Genomic DNA, 23,328 nt, shown 5'->3' with positions numbered 1-23,328 from the left:
ACGTTTGCCGATCAGGCCAACCACAGCTTTGTACTACTCAGTTGAAAATGCCAGGCGTCTGGGCTTGGCAAATCGTCCTGTTGGCCGCTTAATTGAAACCAAGAGCGTTGGTATTCTTAGCTTCAGCCAGTGGGGAATTATTGAGCAAGAATGTTCACGCTGCCAGTGAAAATACAGACCAGTACATAAAGTCTAGAATTCGTCCGTAGAGTGGCAGCCCTGGGGCCATAGATTCATAAATCTCGTTAGACATGCAACATAAATCCAATCATGCAGAGAGTAAGCATGGTTCTGCTAACGCATCAAGCCACTAGGCAAAGGTAGTGAGACAGCTGCCCAGTATATGCAACATGTCATCTCATAAAACAAAAGCAAGTCTTCCGTGCGCAAAATCTGCGCATCAGTAAATGGCATCTCGTTACACCATTATTCATCTTCTGTATCGGAAGTCTTCTTGGAAGATGCCACAGTAGGTCCAGCGGAACGGGTTCCATCGCTAGTTTTGCCCCTGCGAGATACCGGGCGTTTCTTTTTCTTGTCTGCTCGGTATTTCTCTCGCTGATCGTTGCGCTGCTCGTCCGGCCGGCTGTGGCTACGGCTGGAGCGCAAGTCTTTAACCTCCTTGATTACCTCCCGGAACCCTTCCTCGATGTTGTTCATCCGCGCCAAAACGAGCTTGCTGAGCATATCTTGGTTTCCGTGCGGCTCACCCCTGCGTCGGATACCTCCTGCGGCGTAGGCCATCTGTGTAGTGAAGCTTGAAGGGGCACCTCCCATGAATCCGTTAGCGATTGCCTTGCCGTCTCCCAGGTCCGAGCCTAAACCTTCGAGCACAGATGCGTCATGGTGCCATGATCCGTGACCTGGCGCGATGAAGTTTCCAACATTCGGCACCGACAATTGATTACTTCTGAACGTGTTTGTGTTGAGGAGCGTCTTGCCAGCATCCATGCTATGCCTTCTCTCCAAAGTATTCCGATGAGCTGAAGCCGTGGGGAATTGCTGACCGGGGATCATCCTAGAAATCGGTTGGCCGACGTCCGAAACGCTGTCGCTTTGGTCGCCGTGGCTCGATGTCACCGGGTTGTACAGGATTGTAGCTCCGGAGGGGTTCCGCGAATGGTGACGGACAAACCGAGCTGGACTGTTCTTGCGGGATTTGCGTTTCGCTGTAGATGGACGCGAGCTGTAGAATTTCGATATCGTTTTACCCATACCTTCGTTGCTAGTTTTTGACTGTGCATCCGAGTCCTTGGTGTCTGACTGTCGCTCATTCCAGTTTCCGTTATCATCGCTGGTAAGTTCATTGTCTCCCTCTATGTCTGTATGACGAGAGAGTCGTCTGGCCCTTGCTGGCATGAAATCTCTCACATCACGGGGTGTTGCAGGAGACGATATAGCATGGGGTATATGCTCTTCAGGATTGGACGCGATGGAGTCGGTAAAGTTACGAAGACTTCGCGCCCGTCCACGCCGGGGAAGAAAACGTCCCTTCGGCATTCGCTCCAGTCGATCAACTTCATCCGAGTCTTGCTCATCTGGTGGGTTGACTGGTCCAGAGCCCATATCTTGCATCCAGTTGTTCACGAGATGATTGCTCTTTCTTTGGATGTCTCTAACAGGGCTTCGATGCTTACTGTTACGGAACGGCTGCCGAAACACTTCTTCCAGAGCGCGGTCTTTCTGGAAAGTTGCCACTGACGGCTCCCGTACGAAACGAGGAGCGCGGGAACTCAAAGCCCTGAGTCGATGGCGAGCACGAGTTTCTCCTCCGAATTCAGACCTTAAGGGAGAATCAATGAGGTCAGTCGATTCGATCATTTGCGGGCTGAGAATCGTCTTTTCATAGGCGCAGATAGTAAACAATATGGGCATATGTGTGATCTTGATAATAGTGCGGTTGATTCGCACATACTGCCTGAAGGAGATCAAGTAGCGAAGTGGGGTGATCAACCAAGCAAAAATGTTTGTCGGCGCCACGTATGAGAAGAGTGCATCAGACTTGACCATCGAGATTGTGTTGACAGCGAACAGAAACTGATGTTCTTGATTGGCGTTTTGCACGATTCTCATAAAGGAGTTTGTCAAAACAGTAATTAGTATAGTGACAACAACAAAATGACAAATGAAGAGGAACATTGTCAAGATAGCCCTGCCGAGAAAATTATACTCGTCCCAGAGAGCCCATGCAGCCGGAGTGAAGCCCATGAGCATTTGGAAAAGCGCATACGCTACGGATCCAGGTGATTGATCCTGGCCGTTGCTGAAAGACAGAGTAAATGCGACGAAGAATCCGCTGCACGCAATGATGATTAGTACAAACACCGCAACCAGATCCGACGCCATTATGCGAAACGCAATCAGCAGTTGCGAGAAGTAGCGGTAGTGATCCAGTATCGAAAATAGTCGCGGAAACAGCAAGACTGCATTCGCTGCCAGAACATCGTAGGCTTTTTCCGCAACAGCCGGCTTATGAGTGTACGGCATAAAAGCGCCGTATAGACGCATGCAGTAGTAGCAAAATAAAAGAATGAGTATTCCGAGATCAAAGACGTTCCAGAAGCTCATGAGATAGAGGCTAAAGCCTTGCTCATTGAAGCCAACGATCTCATCTAGCATAAAGCCCGCGCTCCAAAACCAGAACACTACTTCCAACGAGGTGATCTCGATGCTCCTTTCTTGTAGAACAGCGAGAAACAAGCCGAGCAGAACCGCAAAGGACAATGTGGAGAGAAACTGCCGGTATCGAGGAACTCGGAGCCGAGAGAGCTTGAATAGAGAGGCATAGCGGGGGTCATAAAGCGTCACTGATCGCCGCAACTTAGATGTATCGGTCCAAGTTTTCTTGTCTGGAGCACCACTGCTCGAAGTGGCGCCGTAGGAGGTCGAACTCTTGCCCGCTCGAGTTGGCGGATTGAGGCGATGGAGATTGTCCGCGGCGGAGTGAAATACAATAGTCCCAGCCCAGATTGCCTCCAGCTGCTTGACCACAAGCGGATGAGATAGAAACCGTTTCGCTTGAGCACGGATAGCTATCTCAAGACATGAGATTCGAGCGACTGCTGGCAGCCGCTTACCCCCGCCTGTAGAGGTCCAGCCCGGCGCACGTTGATTGTTGCCGTTTCCCTCCAACTTTTGCCCTTGAAGCGGATAGAAGTCATAGGAGAGAGCGTCGATCAATTCGCGAGTTGTGTAGTCTCTGAGGAGCTTTATCGCCAGAAGCTCGCTCACCATCGCACGAGTGTGGTTGGTTCCGCTGTTTCCTGGGTTCAAATGAACTTCCCTGTCGAATTGAAGGCAATTCGTCATCAATGCATATAGCGTAGCTCTTGAAAAGTGCGAGGCTTTGATTTTCTGTTGAATTGGCTTTACCAAGAATTGCGAAATCTGAGGCGATCGGAGCTGGTCCCAGGTAAGGGTGGTTTCGCACCGCGAGATGATCAAGGATCGGATAGCATGTGTAACGTCGTAGACCGGAAGGATATCTATTCAGAGAAACAAAATCAGTGAAAACTCTCCAAAATTTCTTCATCGTAACAGGAGCTGTACCTAAGTGAGCGGCCGAGAAAATTGGAAGAAGGGGTGTTGACTCGATGGGAGCGTCCTCATCTTCTGCATCGGCATCCTCGTCTTCTATGCTCTCATCCTCGGTATCTTCTTCACCCCTTTCGTTTCCACCAAGTTCACGATACCCAGGTTTTTGACCTCCGCGTGCGGTTTCATCAAGCAAGCGCCATCGCGACTCATCGGCAGTGTAGGGTGACGGAAAGAGAGAGCTTTGCGCGTATTCGCGTCGCTTCTTCGGTCGAAGCAGAGAGGCGAGCATGATTGATCTAAGCAGCTCGCCGAGGATCCGCGACCAGGCGGTGATACAATCAATGCATATTCCGAATTATCACGCAACGTGAATTAATTGCGAAGTCGAAACACTGGTGGGGATACCACGGGCCAAAGAGCAGAACAAAGAAAGAAAAGTTCTCCAACTTGGGGCCAGAGGTGGTGGGATTTAATTCGGAACTGCAGCCAATTTCCAAGCGGAATTAATAACGCACATGCGCGTGCAGCGCGCAGGAATGGAGGGGGAGATCTTTGAAGCTTTCTAAGCCCAAGACTCCAAGGTGTAGCTGCAAGGCTGTTGATTTGTGGCGAGATAAGCCGCAGGCGCACGGGGATCATCTGAGCATCCAGGTTTGCCCTACATGACGCTAAATTGGCCAGGTCTTTATTTCGACTGAATCGGTTGTAGCAGATGTTTGGGGCAAAAGATCTTAGGTATTATTATTCTCTATATTCAATGATACACTCATGTCTTTCTGTCTCTTTGCGGTTGTTCCTCTCTCTGCCTGGAGTTTTCTGTTTTGTTTATATATTTCTGCTCCGGCACGTTGGCAGGAGATAACAAAGTTCTCCGGACAACTACGTCATGGCTGTGGAGAGGTTGAAGATGACCTCCTCAGGTCGAGTTCACATGAATTAAACTGTAAGTATATGAGATTCCATCTATTATAAGCTCTTCCAGCTCCGATTGATACAGTTCTCCACGCTTCATGTTATGCAGACTGTCGATTCTCCTCGTTGACTGTTTCCCAGCTCCCGCGTCCTTGTCTGGTGGCGGATCCAGACCGAGCGAAAATGCTGCAGCCAACCCACGCCAACATCATCTGCAAATCGTGCAGCGTCGCCTAACGCCATCTCTTCACCGCCCTCACCAAATGTGTCTGCAAGTGGGCGATCCTCGTAAACCATTGGCCGGGCAAACATCCCTGAGCCCAGCATAACCGATTTTGGGAGATTTTCGATCCGTCATGGTTCCCCTCAACGTCGATGACTATCCCACCTGCGCCTTTTGGCTTTGAGGGGGTTGAAGGTTTTCTTGTGGTGTGAGAGTCCTTAGACATACCTACAACTCTTTGGCGTTGACAACCTGTAATGCGTCCCTATGTAGTGTTGGTTGGACTATTTAAACTTCTAGCATGGATGATATCAAAGTTTGCACCAGCCCATTCACACTTTTTTATAGAAACTCAATTCCTGGTCCCTGTTCCAGACATCGCAACCGAAGTACTAAAGCCCTCAAATAATGCGGCAGAATTATGTAATTCCATTGGAAACGGGGCAGCAGAATCAATGAAAATCGGAGAAGAATTTTCTATGAGCGGTCAAGAATGGCAGAAATGTCCTTGGAACCGCGGTGTCGGTGTACCCCCCGCCCAATGGGGGAGCTCCATCTGCCCGCCGAACATGCGGAAATTTTTTATTCTGCCATCTTCCACCAGCTTTTTCTCCCTCCTCTTTTCTTCCTATATTCCTCCCCGTGCAGAGGCAGCAAACAAAAAATACCCTCTCTTTGTCCTCCACTGTCGCTCAAGGAGAGTTTTGGAGGCTGCTGATGCTACGGTAGAGTGAATACCCTGCCACATTGTCCCCGAGAGGACCTTTTCCCCTCATACCCCGCCGTACGACTATCGAAAATGCCTGAGACCATCGTCGACGAGACAGCTCTTCCCTCGAGCCCTCAGGCTGGAGGAGCCGTTGCCTACAACACAGTTAGCAAGGAATTGCAACCCCTCCCGTCATTGGAGACCGGCAATGGCGCCATCATTCCTCCTGCGTCCTCAAGAATCGAAGGTAGCACCGGGAGACTGTGTGCTCTCGAGCTCGAGGATGGCACAGTTTACCAGGGTTACAACTTCGGAGCTGAGAAGAGCGTATCAGGAGAACTGGTCTTCCAGACTGGTATGGTCGGATACCCCGAATCCATCACAGATCCCTCCTACCGCGGTCAGATTCTTGTCATCACGTTCCCTCTTGTGGGCAACTATGGTGTCCCCTCCCGAGAGACCATGGATGAACTGCTGAAGACATTACCGAAGCATTTCGAGTCCACCGAGATCCATATCGCAGCACTGGTTGTGGCGACTTATGCTGGAGAGAACTACTCTCACTTCCTTGCTGAGTCGTCACTGGGACAGTGGCTCAAGGAACAAGGCGTGCCTGCCATTCACGGGGTTGATACCCGTGCTCTTACCAAGCGCATCCGTCAGAAGGGTAGCATGCTTGGACGTATGCTCCTTCACAAAGCCGACCTCGCCGAAAGCGAGGCAGCCCTACACAAGGATGATTGGAAGTCCTCCTTTGAACAGGTTGACTGGGTCGACCCCAACGTCAAGAACCTGGTTGCTGAAGGTACGCGATTGAACCCTGACTGAATTTCCTTCCGAATGGCAATGTCTGACTGGCAACTCCTATAGTATCAATTCGTGAACCTAGACTTTTCACTCCTCCCGAGGACATTGCTCTCAAGCACCCCTCCGGCCGCACTCTCCGCGTTCTCTGCTTGGACGTCGGCCTCAAGTTCAACCAGCTTCGTTGCCTGCTCGCTCGTGGCGTAGAAGTTCTTGTTGTTCCTTGGGATTACGATTTCCCCACACTCGCTGGAAAAGACTATGATGGTCTTTTCGTCTCCAACGGTCCTGGTGACCCAGCCACACTCTCTACGACTGTTAACAACCTGACAAAGACACTCAAGGAGGCCCGGACACCCGTATTTGGTATCTGTCTCGGTCATCAATTGATCGCTCGATCGGTTGGCGCGCAGACAATGAAGATGAAGTTCGGTAACCGTGGTCACAACATCCCCTGCACAAGCATGGTGACTGGAAAATGCCATATCACTTCGCAAAATCATGGTTACGCCGTCGACTCCTCCACTCTTCCCACCGACTGGCAAGAGTTGTTCGTGAACGCGAACGATGGCAGTAACGAAGGTATCAGGCACACCAGCCGACCTTTCTTCAGTGTCCAATTCCACCCCGAAAGCACACCTGGTCCTCGGGACACAGAGTACCTCTTTGATGTGTTCATCAATGCCATCAAGGACACGATCTCTTCTCCTGAAGCCCTCAACAAGCCCGTCAACTTCCCCGGAGGAACCGTCGCCGAAAACATCAAGGCTGCTCCTCGCGTCTCCGTTCGAAAGGTCCTGATTCTGGGAAGTGGCGGTTTGAGTATCGGACAAGCCGGTGAGTTCGATTACTCTGGCAGTCAGGCCATCAAGGCCTTGAAAGAAGAGGGAATCTACACCATCTTGATCAATCCCAACATCGCCACTATCCAGACATCCAAGGGCTTGGCAGACAAGGTTTATTTCCTGCCCGTGAATGCCGACTTCGTGCGTAAGGTGATCAAGCACGAAAGACCTGATGCCATTTACGTCACTTTTGGTGGACAAACTGCGCTACAGGTCGGTATCCAGCTCAAGGACGAATTCGAGTCTCTTGGCGTCAAGGTTCTTGGTACACCGATTGACACCATCATCACCACGGAAGATCGTGAGCTCTTTGCTCGGAGCATGGACTCTATTGGCGAAAAGTGCGCCAAGTCTGCTTCAGCATCCAGCCTCGAGGAGGCCCTTAGCGTCGTCGAATCGATCGGTTTCCCTGTTATCGTCCGTGCTGCCTACGCGCTTGGTGGACTTGGAAGTGGTTTCGCTGATAACATGGACGAACTGAAGGAGCTCTGTGGCAAGGCCTTTGCTGCCAGTCCTCAGGTGCTGATCGAAAGAAGTATGAAGGGATGGAAGGAAATTGAGTACGAGGTTGTTCGCGATGCTAGGGACAACTGCATCACAGTCTGCAACATGGAGAACTTTGACCCTCTTGGTATTCACACTGGTGACTCTATTGTCGTTGCCCCCTCGCAAACGCTATCCGACGAGGATTACAACATGCTCCGAACAACGGCTGTCAATGTGATTCGCCACCTTGGTGTTGTTGGAGAGTGCAACATTCAATACGCCTTGAACCCCTTCTCCAAGGAGTACTGCATTATCGAAGTGAATGCCCGTTTGTCTCGTTCTTCCGCTCTCGCCTCCAAGGCCACTGGTTACCCGCTCGCCTTCATCGCTGCTAAACTTGGACTGGGCATCCCGCTCAACGAGATCAAGAACTCCGTCACCAAGGTCACCTGTGCCTGCTTCGAGCCATCGCTCGACTACTGCGTGGTCAAGATTCCTCGATGGGATCTTAAGAAGTTCACCCGTGTGTCTACCCAGCTTGGTTCTTCCATGAAGAGTGTTGGTGAGGTGATGGCTATTGGTCGAACATTTGAAGAAGCAATTCAGAAAGCTATTCGATCCGTTGACTTCCACAACCTTGGCTTCAACGAAACAAGTGCTCTCATGTCCATCAAGGGTGAATTGCAGACACCTTCCGACCAACGTCTTTTCGCCATCGCCAACGCCATGGCCGCTGGCTACAGCGTCAACGATATCTGGGAACTCACTCGTATTGACAAGTGGTTCCTCAGCAGACTCAAGGGCCTAAGCGACTTCGGTAAGCTCATGACATCCTACAACTCGAGCACCGTCACTGCGCCTCTCCTTCGCCAGGCTAAGCAGCTCGGTTTCTCCGACCGCCAGCTCGCGAAGTTCCTGAGCTCCAACGAACTCGCTGTCAGACGCATGCGTGTCGAGGCTGGCATTGTCCCCATTGTCAAGCAGATCGATACAGTCGCCGCTGAGTTCCCGTCCGTGACCAACTATCTTTATCTGACTTACAATGGCTCCGAGCACGATGTCAAGTTCGATGATCATGGTATTATGGTCTTGGGATCTGGAGTTTACCGTATCGGTTCTTCAGTCGAGTTCGATTGGTGCTCTGTTAGAACCATCCGTACTCTTCGTGAACAGGGCCACAAGACTGTTATGGTCAACTATAACCCCGAAACTGTCAGTACCGATTACGATGAGGCCGACCGATTGTACTTTGAGAACATCAACCTGGAAACCGTGCTCGATATCTACCAGCTTGAATCTTCTAGCGGTGTAGTCATCTCAATGGGTGGTCAGACCCCCAACAACATCGCCCTTCCTCTCCACCGCCTCAACGTCCGTATCCTGGGTACATCGCCTGAGATGATTGATGGAGCTGAGAACCGCTACAAGTTCTCGCGTATGCTTGACCGCATTGGGGTCGATCAGCCAGCGTGGAAGGAGCTTACCAGCATTGACGAGGCGGCCGAGTTCTGCAACAAGGTTGGCTACCCGGTGCTTGTCCGTCCTTCCTATGTCCTGTCCGGAGCTGCCATGAACACGGTCTATTCCGAGCACGACCTTGCCAACTACCTGAACCAAGCTGCCGATGTCTCTCGTGAACACCCTGTTGTGATTACCAAGTACATCGAAAACGCGAAGGAGATTGAAATGGACGCCGTGGCTCGCAATGGTGTCATGGTTGGACACTTCATCTCTGAGCATGTGGAGAACGCAGGTGTTCACTCCGGTGATGCCACCTTGATTCTGCCGCCCCAGGACTTGAGCGCAGAGACCGTTCGACGAATTGAAGAGGCTACCCGCAAGATCGGAAACGCGCTGAACGTTACTGGCCCTTACAACATCCAATTCATTGCCAAGGACAATGATATCAAGGTCATTGAGTGCAATGTCAGAGCCTCTCGTTCTTTCCCGTTCGTGTCCAAGGTCATGGGTGTCGACCTTATCGAGATGGCTACCAAGGCTATGATCGGATCTCCCTTCGTGGAATACCCTCCTGTGAGCATTCCCAAGGACTATGTTGGTGTCAAGGTTCCGCAATTCTCCTTCTCTCGTCTGTCCGGCGCCGACCCCGTTCTTGGTGTCGAGATGGCCTCTACCGGAGAAGTTGCCTCTTTCGGTCGCGACAAGTACGAGGCCTACCTCAAGGCTCTGCTGTCCACCGGTTTCCGCCTTCCCAAGCGCAACATCTTGCTCTCTATTGGTTCCTACAAGGAGAAGATGGAGATGCTGCCGTCCATCAAGAAACTCCACGATGTCGGTTTCGAACTGTTTGCCACCTCTGGTACTGCGGACTTTTTGAAGGAGCATGGCGTTCCCGTCAAGTACCTGGAAATCCTTGTTGGTGAAGACGAGGACGTCAAGTCCGAGTACTCGCTCACCCAGCATCTGGCAAACAACCTCATCGATCTGTACATCAACTTGCCATCCAACAACCGATTCCGCCGACCTGCCAACTACATGAGTAAGGGTTACCGAACTCGCCGTATGGCCGTTGATTACCAGACCCCGCTCGTCACCAACGTCAAGAACGCTAAGATCCTGATCGAGGCTATTGCTCGTCATTTTGCTCTGAATGTGCAGAACATCGACTACCAGACCAGCCACCGCACTATCACCCTCCCTGGTCTGATCAACATTGGTGCTTTCGTGCCTGGTCTTGCAAACCCCGACTCGAACGACTTTGAGGCTGTGACCAAGGCTTCCATCGCTGCTGGTTTCAGTATGGTGCGCGTCATGCCCGTGGGTGTCGACTCTTCCATCACGGACGCTCGAGCCCTGAAGGTCGTCCAGCAGAACGCCGCCAAGGGCTCATTCTGCGACTTCAACTTCTCGGTCGTTGCAACCTCCACCAACTCTGCAGAGATTGCTCAAATGACAGGAGAAGTCGGTTCTCTGTTCATTCCCTTCAATCACCTGTCCGGAAATATCAGCAAGGTCGCTGCTGTCACCAGCCATTTCGCCGCTTGGCCATCTAGCAAGCCTATCATCACTGACGCCAAGTCGACAGATCTTGCATCCGTCTTGCTTCTGGCTAGTCTCCACGGCCGCAACATCCACGTCATGAGCGTCACCTCCAAGGAGGATATCAACCTCATCGCCCTCAGCAAGGAGAAGGGCCTCAAGGTTACTTGCGATGTCTCAATCTTCTGCCTCTTCCTGTCTCGCGATGATTTCCCTGAGACCACCTTCCTGCCTACCGCTGAAGACCAGGCCGCCCTGTGGGAACACCTCAGCACCATTGATATCTTCTCCATCGGCAGCATTCCGTTCCAGCTCGCTGGCGAGAAGGGCACTCCCGCTGCTGGTATTGCCGAGGCCCTGCCCCTCCTGTTCACTGCCGTTTCTGAGGGCCGATTGACCGTGGAGGACGTTGTGGCGCGTCTCTATGAGAACCCCAAGAAGATCTTCGAGCTCCACGAGCAACAAGACAGCTCCGTCGAAATTGAGATCGACCGTCCTTATCTCTACCAGAGCCCTCAGCAGGCCTGGTCGCCCTTCAACGGCAAGAGCGTCAAGGGACTTGTTCAGCGTGTCATCTTCCAGGGCAAGACCTCTTGCCTTGACAGTGAGATTACCGCAGATGCCCTCAAGGGATCCGACATGTCCGGTCACAGGATTGTTCCTGCCGCCTCCCCCTCTCTCAAGGCCATGTCTCCCCGGCCTCGCCCTGAGAGTGCGCTGGACCGCAGGCAGTCCATCTCTGGAACTCCCGCTCGGTTGGCACGCAAGCCCGTCGACCAGTTCCCTGGCGCCAGTCTGAACGAGCTGGGCCCTCCTTTGTACGCTCCTATACCCCGGGCCTCCTCGCCGCTGCTCAACATGCTCGCCCGCTCCACCTTCAAGCAGAAGCACGTGCTCTCTGTCAACCAGTTCACCAGAGCCGACCTGCACCTGCTTTTCACCGTGGCACAGGAGATGCGCCTTGGTGTGCAGCGCGAGGGCGTTCTGGACATTCTGAAGGGTCGTCTTCTGTGCACTCTCTTCTACGAGCCCTCCACCAGGACCTCCGCTTCGTTCGATGCTGCCATGCAAAGACTGGGTGGTCGCACAATCGCCATCGCCACTGAGCACTCTTCCACCCAGAAGGGCGAGACCCTGCAGGATACCCTCCGCACTCTCGGCTGCTACGGAGACGCCGTTGTTCTCCGTCATCCTGACCCTTCCAGCACCGAGGTCGCCGCCAAGTTCTCTCAAGTCCCGGTCATCAACGGTGGAAACGGCAGTGTTGAGCACCCTACCCAGGCATTCCTCGACCTCTTTACCATCCGTGAGGAACTCGGAACTGTTGGTGGTCTGACCATCACCTTCACTGGTGACCTGAGATACGGGCGCACTGTCCACTCGCTCATCAAGCTGCTCCAGTTCTACGATGTCCGCGTGCAGCTCGTCGCCCCCAAGGAGTTGTCTCTGCCCGCAGAAGTCCGCCAGCAGATCGCTGCCTCTGGACAGCTTCTCGCAGAGTCCGAGGAACTGACACCCGAGCTTGTCGCCGCCTCGGATGTTATCTACTCCACCCGCGTGCAAAAGGAGCGCTTCGCCGACCTTGAACAGTACGAGCGCCTCAAGAACAGCTTCATCATCGATAATGCTCTTCTCAAGCACGCCAAGAGCCACATGATCGTGATGCACCCTCTGCCCAGAAACGCAGAAATCGCCGAGGAGGTCGATTTCGACCAGCGGGCAGCTTACTTCCGACAGGTGAGTTTCTTTACCCCCTGCCTACGACAACATGCTAATGATATGATACAGATGAGGTACGGCCTCTACTGCCGTATGGCTTTGCTTGCATTGATCATGGCACCTTAAGAAAGTCTTGGGGGCCGTGTCTGTGGATATGATTTCCAGCAGCAAACCCGTGTATTTCTCCCCTTTACTTGGATGACTCTTTATTTTGCGTTGCGTTTGTTGTTTTGCGATCGACGCTTCGATGTGTTATGTCCAAAAGTTATACAGTCTTATATACCTTGTAGGACTGGCGAGGCAGACTTTAATAAGCCCGTCAGGTAGATTAGATGAATTTCCTTTATGAACCCAATGACTCCGTTATGTGTTATGTATATGATGTGGGTTGTATGTGTATGGTTTGTGTTTTGTGTGTGTGTTGTGTGTTATGTTTGGCGTGTGTTTGGCGTTATGTGTGTTTTCTTCAATTTGTTTTATTTTCTTTCTTTCTTTTTACTTTTGTCTTCTCTTTGCATACTGGAGCGTTGGCTTGGCTGGGACTGGGATTCGGACTGGGATTGGGATACATCTGGTGTTGAGTATTGGAGTGCATTTATGGCTGGATCGGGTCAACATAGATATACCCTTGTACAATTTGCAATATCAATTCTTGAACTCACAATATCTTCAATATGTTTAAAACACTAAACTCTGTGACCTGATTTTAGTATGGTGGTCGACTTACTACTTATGAAATCACCTGCTTTATAGGCTTCGGCTCCCGTCTCCGTCGCCTTCCTTTCCAACTCTTGTCATCTCAACACAATTTATGCCTTGCCCTGGAAACAATCAACCTATCGCATTCTTACCAATTACACGTATATATAGGCACCCCACCGATTCCAATGATTAGTCCACTTATTTTTCGGCACATACCAAATCAGCAGCTGCGGTACCTGCGTCCTGCATCCTGCGTCCGGCGCGAACCTCGCCTCGCTTCTCATCGAATAACGATCAGAGAGCAAGGCATTTCTTAGCATGCAGAAGACGGGCCGGGGAAGATCCTAGAAAAGGAAAAGAACCACACCAATCCAGGTATTTCCCCGTGGTTCTCCGGAGTCGAACGTTCTTCATTTCCAGCACCTTGCACGTGGTGGATCTGCGGCGGCTGAGCGGCGGCTGAGCGGCGCACGAGCTGCAGGCTTAATCTATCTTCAGCGACTCAGCGCCATGACAAGTGGCTTGGCTCCATGCCGAGTGGAGACGGAATTGTCAACAATTCAACTGCGAAGGACGTATGCGATGAATTGTGTCGCCCAGCTGACCATCGTGGAGCATGGGGCTGGGGTATAAAGGCTGTGCTGGAGGACGGCAGAATGTCTCGCTACTTCAATGATCTTCAGAGTCCTGTTTTCTTGAGAACGAGGCCAAGATGAAGCAGAACCTGTTTTGGCTCGTGAGCTTGAGCTCTGCGAGCTATGCTGTCTCCATTAGCTCTGAATTTGATCCGCGGGAGCACGTTGGTGCCAACTCGCCGTGGTTTGCTGGTATGTATTTCTCTTGACACTTTACGATCAAAGATTATACTAACAATACAGGTCCTAATGTGAACAAGATTTCGCCCGAGGTTCCCGAGGGATGCTCGGTCGACCAGGCCGTCTATGTTGTCCGCCATGGCAGCAGATATCCCGATCCCGGTGCTTACGCGGAGTGGCAAGCTCTGCACGAAGCGGTATGCTGCTTTTGGGGTTGACTTGACCGTTTTATTGACAGTTGGTAGATTCAATCGGCCGACTTCCGGGCCTCCGGCTCTCTGGAATTTCTCTCCGACTGGACCCCTGTGTTGAGCCACCCAGAGGAGCAGCTCGCCCAAGTTTCGATTACTGGCTACAAGGAATTGTACAGAACCACCTCACATGGGATCATACGTTCAATGCTAACATGCTACCACAGGTATAACCTCGGCACAGACTTGCGATTCCGGTATCCAACTTTCTACGAGGACAACACACCCTTCCTGCTCTGGGCCAACGAGTACCAGCGCACTGTTGACTCCGCAAGGTGAATCAACCGCTCTTTGATGTGACTCATAACTAACATCTACAGGCTCTTCGCCCGCGGCTACCTCGGCCCCAATTCCTCTCTCGCTGATATCTACACCATCAACGCGGATGCCCCGGGAGCCGCAGGAAACTCCCTGGCTACATCAGACCAGTGCCCTAACTTCAAGGACGCCAGCGGAGGAGACTATTCTACGACCTGGGACTCGATTTACCTCCCACCCATCACCAAGCGACTGAACAAACTGATCCGCGGGAACCTGACACTCACTGATAGCGAAGTCTCGATCTTCCCGTACCTTTGCGGTTTCGAGTCTCAAATTACTGGAAGCGTGAGCCCCTTCTGCGGTATTTTCACAAAGAAGGAGATCCAGCAGTATGAGTATCGTCAGGATTTGCGATACTACTATGGAACGGGTAAGAATATCGGATTTGCTTTCCAGAAAAAAGAGAGAGAAACAAGAACTGACACAATATAGGTGCCGGCGCTGGCAAGAATATGACCGTCATGTACCCCGTTTTTCAAGGAATCGTCAACCTCCTGCAAGAAGGACCTGAAGCCACTACGGAAACTAGCACCGGTACTGAGAAGCTGCCTCCTCTCATAATGGCCTTTACGCACGACAACCAGATCAATGAACTCGCGAATCTCCTTGGTGTCTTTGATAACCAGAAGCCTCTTTCCCCAAAGAAAATTGATAGCAACAGAGTCCGTCTCTCCGCCCTACCACCCTCCTACCAGCATAATACGTAACATACTAACCCTAACAGATCTATGTCAGCAGCCGCACATCCCCCATGCGTGGCACAATTGCCTTCGAGCGCCTAAACTGCGAATCCCGCAAGGGCAACTCAATCAATGTCCGCATCCTACTCAACGATGCTGTCTACCCGATCCCCTCTTGCCGCTCCGGCCCCGGAAGCAGCTGTCCCGTCGACAAGTACGCTGGCTACGTATCCAAGAAGAAGAGCCAGTACGGCTCGTATGCGTCGATTTGTGGCCTCGATGAGGACGAACTGACGACAATTGGCGAGGATGAGTCGGTTACGTTCTTCAAGAATCTGACATTGCCGTTTTTGACGGTTGTTAAGCCGTGATGTGGTGGACATGTGTGGGTACACGCGATGCTCCATGCAGATTGTGTTCATGGCATGTGAGGGGATTTCCCTCCAGTCTGGCTTATGCGTCGTGTATCGTGATTTGGAAAAAATTCTTGGATTAAGGTGGCTCTATCTACCTTGATCCGCAAATACTCTGCCTTTCCAATACATTCCTAATTTCGCAGAACAACCAATCTAGAGGCCGACAACTGGTGTGGCGCTATTCACCACTGGTCTATGAATGCCATGTTCTTATATACCAAAAGGATCCCTGCTTGTATTAGGTACAGCTAGGACGTTTTGTATGTAGTGAGATGCATGATCTTAGACGCTATAGGGCCGCCTTCACCTGACCAAAGCTCCTGTGAGTCCCAGCAGGCCCATCTCTCTCGTCCCTAGCAAGGTGCACTGCGTGTGGCTTGATATTTGAAGAGATCATAATAAGTACCTGGCCACTGACAAGGCCCGCCGATCGTGCGACCAGTTTGACTTGCCCAGTCCTCTGCCATGACTGCACAAGGACGGCTGCCCACCCATTGAAAGCCGATTTCTGGTTACCCTGCTCGGATTCGCCGGTGGCTGCATTGTCGCCGTTACCGACGCCGATAATGCGGGCTTCAGGATTACCGTTACCCTCAGACTGGTGGTCAGCCTGCTCAAAAGCGAGATGGATCATATTATTCGCGTTTGGAACAAGGACACCCCTGCCGTCTACAACAGCAACTCAAATTGTCGATATCTCCGTTGGGCGCGAGCTTCGATCGATCACTCTGCAGTACCAGCCGGCGCGGTCTCCCTGCAGTGCGAAGTCGGTGCTCTGCCACGACTGCGCCGACGGAGTTGAGGCCACGAACCAGTAGTTCGCCCGGGTTATATAGGATACCTTCTGGGAAGTACGCTGTGGACTTTTTGACAGCTCGCTGGTCAATGATTGTCTGCCCGTTCACCAAGACCTGGACACTATGGCAATTGGAGTACACGCGGAATGGGATCCGCTCCCCTTCCTTGCCCGGCCATGTCCAGTGCGGGAATGCGTGGACAAGAGGCTCGTCGCGTTTGAAGATGCTCCGTATGAGCCAGTAGTAGTCTTTCGGAAGTCCAATCAGATCGCGGGCACCGTACGCTGAGATCACTGAGGGCCATGCGGTCGGAACAGGCTCGCCGTGGTAGTCCATGCCAGTCCAGATGCAGCCACCGGTGGTTGTGGAATCGAGGAAGACATCGGTGAGGATGCGCGAAATGTTGTCTCTTACTAAGAGGTCGCCGGAGCCGAAGGCTGGAATCTTGGTCATGTTAGCGAATGATGGCATCAGACGGCTAATTGTTCAGAACTCGCTGTTGCGCCCTGGTTGTGTCGTGTATACACCGCGCGTTGGAGCATGCAGACCACATTCATCCTGGATATGTGGCTTATCTGGAAAGTAGCTCGTAACTTTCTCAACCGTGTTGACGAGCCCCTGGTAATGAATGCCAACCACGCTTGTGATGTCATGGTACGGATGAGCGAGATGGATAACACCACCAACGCAAGTATGCCGTGACGGGTCGAGGTGGTTGACTTCGGCAACAAGGCGCTTCAGAATTTCCATGCCCGTTGCGGTACCCTGCAGTGTCAGTTCCTCGTTTTCAAGACTCCATAGTAGGATGGAGGGTGAGTTGCGGAACTGGCGAACCAGCGTCCTGAGGAAGCGGAGATGCGCGGTGCTCAGTAAGCGGTTCTCTGGGATGACGGAGAACCCCATACGTTCAGCGTGTTGTACGAGCTCGGGCGTCGGGGGATGGTGGGCATTCCGGACTGTATTTGCTCCCATCTCGCGCAGAAGCTCGAGCTTGTATTCGATCAGCCGGTCAGGCATGCCCACCCCAACGCCGGCAAAATCAGCGTGAATATTGCATCCGCGAATCTTGTGTCGAATACCATTTACAAGTATATCCATCTTTCTGGAACTCCACTGTCCGGAGTCCAAAGTGGCAGGCGGGTGTTCTGTGCACGACCACTTCTCCCTCGTGGATGTGGACAATGGTGCTGTAAGACTGGCCATCCCCAATTTTCCACAAAGCTGGCTTTTGGATGATCGTTGTAAAGTCAACAGTGACTCCCTCTTTCCAAGCCAGGACTTGCTGCTCAGGATGGTGAAGTTTCCCAGCTGTTTCTCCCCTAGGGTTGATGATGTCTACCGAGGTGCTAGCGATTCGATCAATTGCCGACATATTTTGCAGCTCGATACAGAGATCGACTCTTGCCTCAGTGCCAGATACCATGGGCGTGATCTTCACGCCGTGCTCGGGTATCGAGAGGACGTGATTGCGTTCCAGCCACACATGCCTAGAAATTCCACCTCCCTCATACCACCAGCCCTCGGCCTCTGGTCGTGTCGCTCCGAACAAGGATAACGCTAGGCCTCTAACAGGCAGGCCGCAACAATTCGGTGATATCGAATGAAACTGGCGAGTACCCGGAAAGGGGAGACCCAAGATAGAACCCATTAACCCAATAATCCGACCGCCCGACAACGCCATCAAACGTCAGCCTGGTCCGCTCGACCGCGGGGTCCGCAAGATCCTCGCAGTCAAACGTTTTGCGGTATCATGCGACACCCGGATGGTAGGGCCCCTGGTACGCTAACTGGAACCCGGGCTTAATGCTCTCCGGTCGGTCCGGCGATGGAGGTTCGTGGACACGCCAGCCATGCGGAAGATCAACTGTTGTCCAGTTGGCACCCAGCCTGTCCAAACGATTGTAGCTAACTTGGTTGTCGCCTCGCCTGTTTGCGATGACGTTCAGGGGGGCGCCGGGTTTTATTTCCTCTGCTGTGAGGTCTGCGGCGTAGCTCGAGGCGTTGGCTTTACCTGTCATCCGTCGAGGGCGCTCGCTTAATTCGCCTTTGTGTAGGTGCCATGCTAGATCGATGTTCTCTTTTCTGGATACATATTGCTTTTGCTTGTGAGCAAAGGGGTGGGCTGAACGCGGGCAAGTGGCACTAGACGGTCGAAGTATGGGCGCCACAAGGACCAATGATTTGAGTTGCACGCGTAGGTGGTATTTGCAAGACGACTTTCCACGGCCTTTAGCCAGAATCAGTGATCAGACTTTTAAAACGGTCAGGAGATTCATCTGCGTTCGATTAGACGCCAACTACCCTGGCCCTCGGCTCAAATATGACTTCGGACTGTATTGAATTGGATCCATAGGCTGCTGTTCGTCCCGGTTCGGGACTGCCAAACTTGAAGTCGGAGTGTGATGTACCGAAACCCCCACCTTGGAGAAAGTTATCTTGGAAGTCCAAAGTAATCTCAATCTCACCTGTATACTAAGTATATCATCTCCTGTGGAAGTATCCATCTACTAGCTATCGTCCTACCCAGTGGCTCTGCCTTCCTGCGAAGTCCACCGAAAATCGCCATCGGTTCGTCCATCAATCAGGTCACAAACGTTCGATACATCCTCATGGGCAAACGAATCATTGTCACCGGGGGCTCCGGTAAAGCCGGAAGACACATAATCGAGTTCCTCCTTGCCCAAGGCCACGAAATCTTGAACCTAGACCTTGCGCCGCTCCCCGCTCCCCTCAACCAACACGTCCACACTCTCAAAACCGACCTAACAGATGGAGCCCAGATCTACAGCTCCATCCACTCCCATTTTAAACTCACAGAGCCTTTCCCGGCCTCAGAACCACTCCCCGACGCGGTCATCCATCTCGCCGGACTTGCGCGGAACATGCTTGTGCCTGACAATGAAACCTTTCGCGTGAATACCACGTCCACATATAACGTCGTCGAAGCATCCTGCCGTTCTGGAATCAAGAAAATCATCCTCGCATCGTCAGTCTGCGTGTATGGAGTGACTTATGCAGACGGGGATATCAACTTCCCTTCATTCCCGGTGGACGAAGAGATTGACGTGAATCCGATGGACATCTACGCTCTTTCCAAAGTCTGCGGCGAGAAGACGGGGAGGTCATTTGCGAGGCGGTTCGGTGTAGACGTCTATGCGCTCCGTATAGGAGCGGTCATCGCGCCGGAGGAATACCAGACGGCATTTTCCTCGTACGTGCAGGATCCCGCAAGGTGGAAGGTCCATGGCTGGTCGTACACGGATGCTAGGGATCTGGGAAAGATGTGCGATCTCTGTGTTGCGAAGGATGGACTTGGCTTTCAGGTGTTCAATGCGACAAACGATAGGATTACGAACTTGTCACCCACGGTTGCGTTCCTGCGGGAGGTACATCCAGAGGGAGAGGTCAAATTTACCAGGGAGATGGATGAGTTCGAAGCACCGCTATCAAACCGAAAGATAAAAGAACTGCTTGGTTTCGTGGAGGATCATCCTTGGCAAAAGTACTACACCGCAAGCAAAGACTAGATTGTGCCAATGTATATCGAGCCTTAGGCAGCAACCGAGTGAGCCGGCGTAAAGTTACGTGTGGCCCACATCGCGTCCGCATCGTCCGCTCCGCTACAACTAGAGAACACCATGCATCACCGTCGTCAACCATTAGTGGTGGCTTTCAATTGCCCACCATCAAACTTTATTTGCTTGCTTGAGGCAGTACAGCAACATCAGATGAGTTTCTACTAGCATCTCTGAGAGTGCCTCGGATCGAACCCCCTGCCGGCCCGGACACTTATCAGCCGAATGCCCGTTAAGGCTAGGCTCGGAACCTCTCGATCCGCGAGACGGCACTGGCAGATGAGTCTATGAAAGTGATTGATTGAGATCGCTGGGAATTGCCGCCTGAGTAGGAAGCGAGCCCAGGCGAGCGTGTCTGGACTTCTGCAATAATACGTAAACTTCGCCGTGTATGCTGTCAGTTGACGTACAAGTAACTTATTATGGTACATATGCAGTTCCCGATGGTCTCGTGACTAATTAAGTCTCCAAACTCAAGTCCCCCACGTGCGCTCCGCAAAACTTCCCCAGCATCTGCAATATCAGCGTTGTGTGAGAGAGCCTGTGAGGGACTGCTATTCCTGCTCCGCGCGTGATATGAACCGCCAAGGTGGAACAAGAGCCCTCGCAAGGGCGCAGCGGACTTCAAACGCCTGTGAATATTGTCGCGAGAAGAAGGTACTTTAGCAGTTTCCGCAGTACTACTCATGCTCCGCGTGCTTTTTTGACCGTACCGCTGGATAGATAAGATGTGATAGCGCAAAACCAAGCTGCAGTACCTGCACAGCACGCGGTCGAGAATGCAGGCAGCACCCCATAGCTAAGAAACCAAGGTAAGCCACAAATGTTCCCGCAGCTACCTGCATCTAAAACCGTGTATTGCTGCTTATCCTGTCATCTCACTTTTGATACTGCTTGCTAGGCCGACAAATAGCCGAATCCGGCAGCTGGAGCGAGAGAATCAACGGCTACTGCATCTTTCCGGGGGTGGACAGCCACACGAAGCTTCGGCAAATCGGAGTATTCTCTACCAGGACTGCTCCGCAACTAGGGGCAGTGTAGAGGAACCGCCCTCCAGGATTATTGAGCCTCCCAGCTTCCCCGCCGCGCCTGGCAGCAGCCTCTCCCATTCTTCGCCAAGGCGCTCCGAACACCAGCTAGCTGAAATTCCCCAGGCCAGCAAGACTGGCTATCATGGACCTACGAGTGCTATGTATGACGAAACGACAGCACCCAACGATCGACTGGCGAGCCCATCTCCGATTGGTCGTGCTACAGAGTCACAGGATGATTGGCTCATCGCTGAAGCTGCAAAAGAACGTATGTCGAGCACCCAAAGAGCTAAATAAACGATTGTCCTATTTACTACTCATCCTAACATTACTGACGCTTTAACAGGACATATGGAGATGATGAACATGGCACGTGGGCAGCTCGACTTTGACGGCGTTGATCCGGGGCTAGGAATGCATCTCCTTTCTCTATTTTGGACACGCCATCTTCACGCAGGGTTTATTGTTTACAGACCAGCATTCATGCGGGATATGGCCTGTAAAGGCCCATATTTTTCAAAACTGCTGCTTAATGCAATGTTCTATTCCGTCTCTAAACACAGCCCGAGAACCGAGATTCAGCGAGACAATGATTGTGATACTGCTGGCTGGTCCTTCCGCCTGCGCTTCACGGAGTTATTACGAGATGAGTTTGATAGGAGCAGTATCCCGACAATCCAGGCCTTGTTAATCATGGCGAGCTCACTGTTCACGCGGTGCGACGAGCGAAGTACTTCATGGCTGTATGCAGGAAATGCGTTCAACATGGCCATCGATCTTGGACTCCATGTTGAGCTTCAAACATCTCTAGCACCCGAAGAGCGTGAGGTCAGGCGGCGTGTCTTTTGGGCATCATATTGTGTGTCATGAACTCCTTATCTTTAATCCGTAAGATTACTAACCTCACGTAGTGATTGATAAGATTCAATGCCTTTACCAAGGCAGACAGCCATGCCTTCGATTCGCGGACACCGACGTTCCGCTACGGCTCTCAAGCGACTTTGAGGATTATGAACGATTCGACCATGTGTCATTCTCCCAGTTTGCTTTTTACGAGGTTATTCCTTCCAGGTCCATTCAGATCCTACAGCAGCTGTGCAAGCTTAGCATTATCATGGAACACATTTACAGCAGCGTTTATGCCGTCAAAAAGCGATTGACCCAGGCGCTGAAGGAAGTATCTGATGACTCGGACAAACTTCAGGCTGAGTTGCAAGAATGGCGTTCAGGCCTACCAGCAGATCTAGATTTCGATGCGTCCAAATATGCTGGACTTATCCATCTGCCATTCAAACTATCCATGCTGCAGGTTCCCAACCGACTCACAAGTCTTTTAGCGATGCTAACATACCCCTGCAGAGCTCTTTGGAACGTTTTGGTCATACTTCTTCACCGGCCTCTAGTCTCAGATGCGCGGTTGCATTCAACAGACCCTGAGCGCTCTCACCGAGCCCTGACGCTGTGTAGCGGGGCTGCCAATGAGATTACCAGCATCCTACGATCCTATGCCAAGTCTTACGATATGCGCGGTGCACCGTTCCTGCTGTCCTATTCCACGTATATAGCTGCGACTATCCATGTTCATGTCCTAGCCAAATACAAAAACGCCTCAGACACCAGTTCGGGGGCCGCGCAAGCACTTCAAGTTTGCCTGTGGTCTCTCGACGGTCAAGCGTTGATGTATTCGGCGGCGGAGAAGGCGAAGGCTATCATCGTGGGCCTTACCGACCGTATGAATGTCAAGATTCCACCGCACAACGCCCTGCCGGATAATGGACCATGGACTTGCGGCATGCACTCAGATCCACCTGTCCGCGCCGGTAAGCCTTCATCTTTCCGTGGATATAGGAGTCACTCTTTCTTTTTCTACTTCTTTGCTGACGTTGCAGAAGCCGAGCAATTTGAGCAACCGGTGCCAAATACTGACTTCTTCAACTTCGAATTTGACAATGCATCGCGCAATCTTTCATTCGAGTTCTTCCAGGCTGAGGCGTGGATGGACTTTGACCAGGGCGTTCTCTTCTGAATCCCCAGCCTGTGTTCCAAGGCGGGATAACAGAAGGGGTTTTGTGGGTTCGCCCGCATCTTCACTGGGCGTCGAGTCGTTACTTAGGCGGTGATTAGTACTCAGATAAGGACCCAGGTCCTCGATCGGGTGGCTATTGGGTGAAGCCACCTTCGGAGAAGACTTCATTTCAACAGCCCGTCTCTTCGGATGAACCAAGAACATGCGCAATCATAACCCCCAACACGGACCGAATACCGGCTTAGAATATTGCTGATTTCGATAGCATTGCTTTCCGGGGAGGATATTGTGATTAGGCAGCACTACGCTGGAGCGGGTTTTGACCCACCAGCTCAAGTAAACGGAGGCCGGGCAGGGGAGTATCTCGGATAGTCTCAACCCGAACGAGACCAGCAAGTCGCCACTCTTAAAACTGCATGCAGAGTAATCGGCAGCGCGCGCCCCCGCCCTCGCCCCTCCTCCCCCCAATTACTCAAACC

At 52.1% G+C, this 23,328-nt stretch overlaps 7 protein-coding genes across 7 annotated transcripts; 5 read left to right on the top strand and 2 right to left on the bottom strand.

Moving 5' to 3' along the window:
- Positions 1-4,067, bottom strand: BJX68DRAFT_38137 (ion transporter). Its single transcript, XM_071049065.1, has 2 exons — positions 3,550-4,067; positions 1-3,485 (listed from the first exon to the last, which is right to left on the bottom strand). The coding sequence occupies exons 1-2, from the start codon at positions 3,824-3,826 to the stop codon at positions 427-429; spliced, it is 3,336 nt and encodes a 1,111-aa protein (XP_070901184.1). The 5' UTR covers positions 3,827-4,067; the 3' UTR covers positions 1-426.
- Positions 4,068-4,257: 190 nt separating this feature from the next.
- BJX68DRAFT_232675 (uncharacterized protein) lies at positions 4,258-5,087 on the top strand. Its single transcript, XM_071039523.1, has 2 exons — positions 4,258-4,480; positions 4,591-5,087. The coding sequence occupies exons 1-2, from the start codon at positions 4,306-4,308 to the stop codon at positions 4,776-4,778; spliced, it is 363 nt and encodes a 120-aa protein (XP_070901183.1). The 5' UTR covers positions 4,258-4,305; the 3' UTR covers positions 4,779-5,087.
- A 188-nt stretch (positions 5,088-5,275) lies between these two features.
- BJX68DRAFT_38125 (bifunctional carbamoylphosphate synthetase/aspartate transcarbamylase) lies at positions 5,276-12,471 on the top strand. The gene is made up of 3 exons (XM_071049064.1): positions 5,276-6,186; positions 6,252-12,253; positions 12,305-12,471. Exons 1-3 carry the CDS (start codon positions 5,472-5,474, stop codon positions 12,359-12,361), a joined length of 6,774 nt encoding a protein of 2,257 aa, XP_070901182.1. The 5' UTR covers positions 5,276-5,471; the 3' UTR covers positions 12,362-12,471.
- A 1,178-nt stretch (positions 12,472-13,649) lies between these two features.
- On the top strand, positions 13,650-15,375 carry BJX68DRAFT_264767 (putative histidine acid phosphatase; the record flags this gene model as incomplete). Its single annotated transcript, XM_071045053.1, has 7 exons — positions 13,650-13,764; positions 13,816-13,949; positions 13,998-14,116; positions 14,171-14,278; positions 14,324-14,694; positions 14,757-14,986; positions 15,049-15,375. The coding sequence occupies 7 exons, from the start codon at positions 13,650-13,652 to the stop codon at positions 15,373-15,375; spliced, it is 1,404 nt and encodes a 467-aa protein (XP_070901181.1).
- Positions 15,376-15,709: 334 nt separating this feature from the next.
- BJX68DRAFT_264766 (glycoside hydrolase superfamily) lies at positions 15,710-17,315 on the bottom strand (the record flags this gene model as incomplete). Its single annotated transcript, XM_071045052.1, has 3 exons — positions 15,710-16,089; positions 16,148-16,661; positions 16,743-17,315. The coding sequence occupies 3 exons, from the start codon at positions 17,313-17,315 to the stop codon at positions 15,710-15,712; spliced, it is 1,467 nt and encodes a 488-aa protein (XP_070901180.1).
- Positions 17,316-18,826: 1,511 nt separating this feature from the next.
- Positions 18,827-19,744, top strand: BJX68DRAFT_264765 (NAD-dependent epimerase/dehydratase family protein; the record flags this gene model as incomplete). Its single annotated transcript, XM_071045051.1, has 1 exon — positions 18,827-19,744. The coding sequence occupies one exon, from the start codon at positions 18,827-18,829 to the stop codon at positions 19,742-19,744; it is 918 nt and encodes a 305-aa protein (XP_070901179.1).
- Positions 19,745-20,229: 485 nt separating this feature from the next.
- Positions 20,230-23,328, top strand: BJX68DRAFT_232666 (transcription factor domain-containing protein). The gene is made up of 7 exons (XM_071039522.1): positions 20,230-20,449; positions 20,516-20,604; positions 20,694-21,091; positions 21,170-21,682; positions 21,735-22,128; positions 22,183-22,643; positions 22,716-23,328. Exons 1-7 carry the CDS (start codon positions 20,369-20,371, stop codon positions 22,847-22,849), a joined length of 2,070 nt encoding a protein of 689 aa, XP_070901178.1. The 5' UTR covers positions 20,230-20,368; the 3' UTR covers positions 22,850-23,328.

This window comes from Aspergillus pseudodeflectus (assembly GCF_044049435.1).
Source record: "Aspergillus pseudodeflectus strain CBS 756.74 chromosome Unknown BJX68scaffold_12, whole genome shotgun sequence".
Classification (NCBI taxonomy): Eukaryota; Fungi; Ascomycota; class Eurotiomycetes; order Eurotiales; family Aspergillaceae; genus Aspergillus; species Aspergillus pseudodeflectus.
The sequence above is the reverse complement of the archived record's forward strand: the minus strand, read 5'-3'. Positions and strand labels throughout refer to the sequence as shown.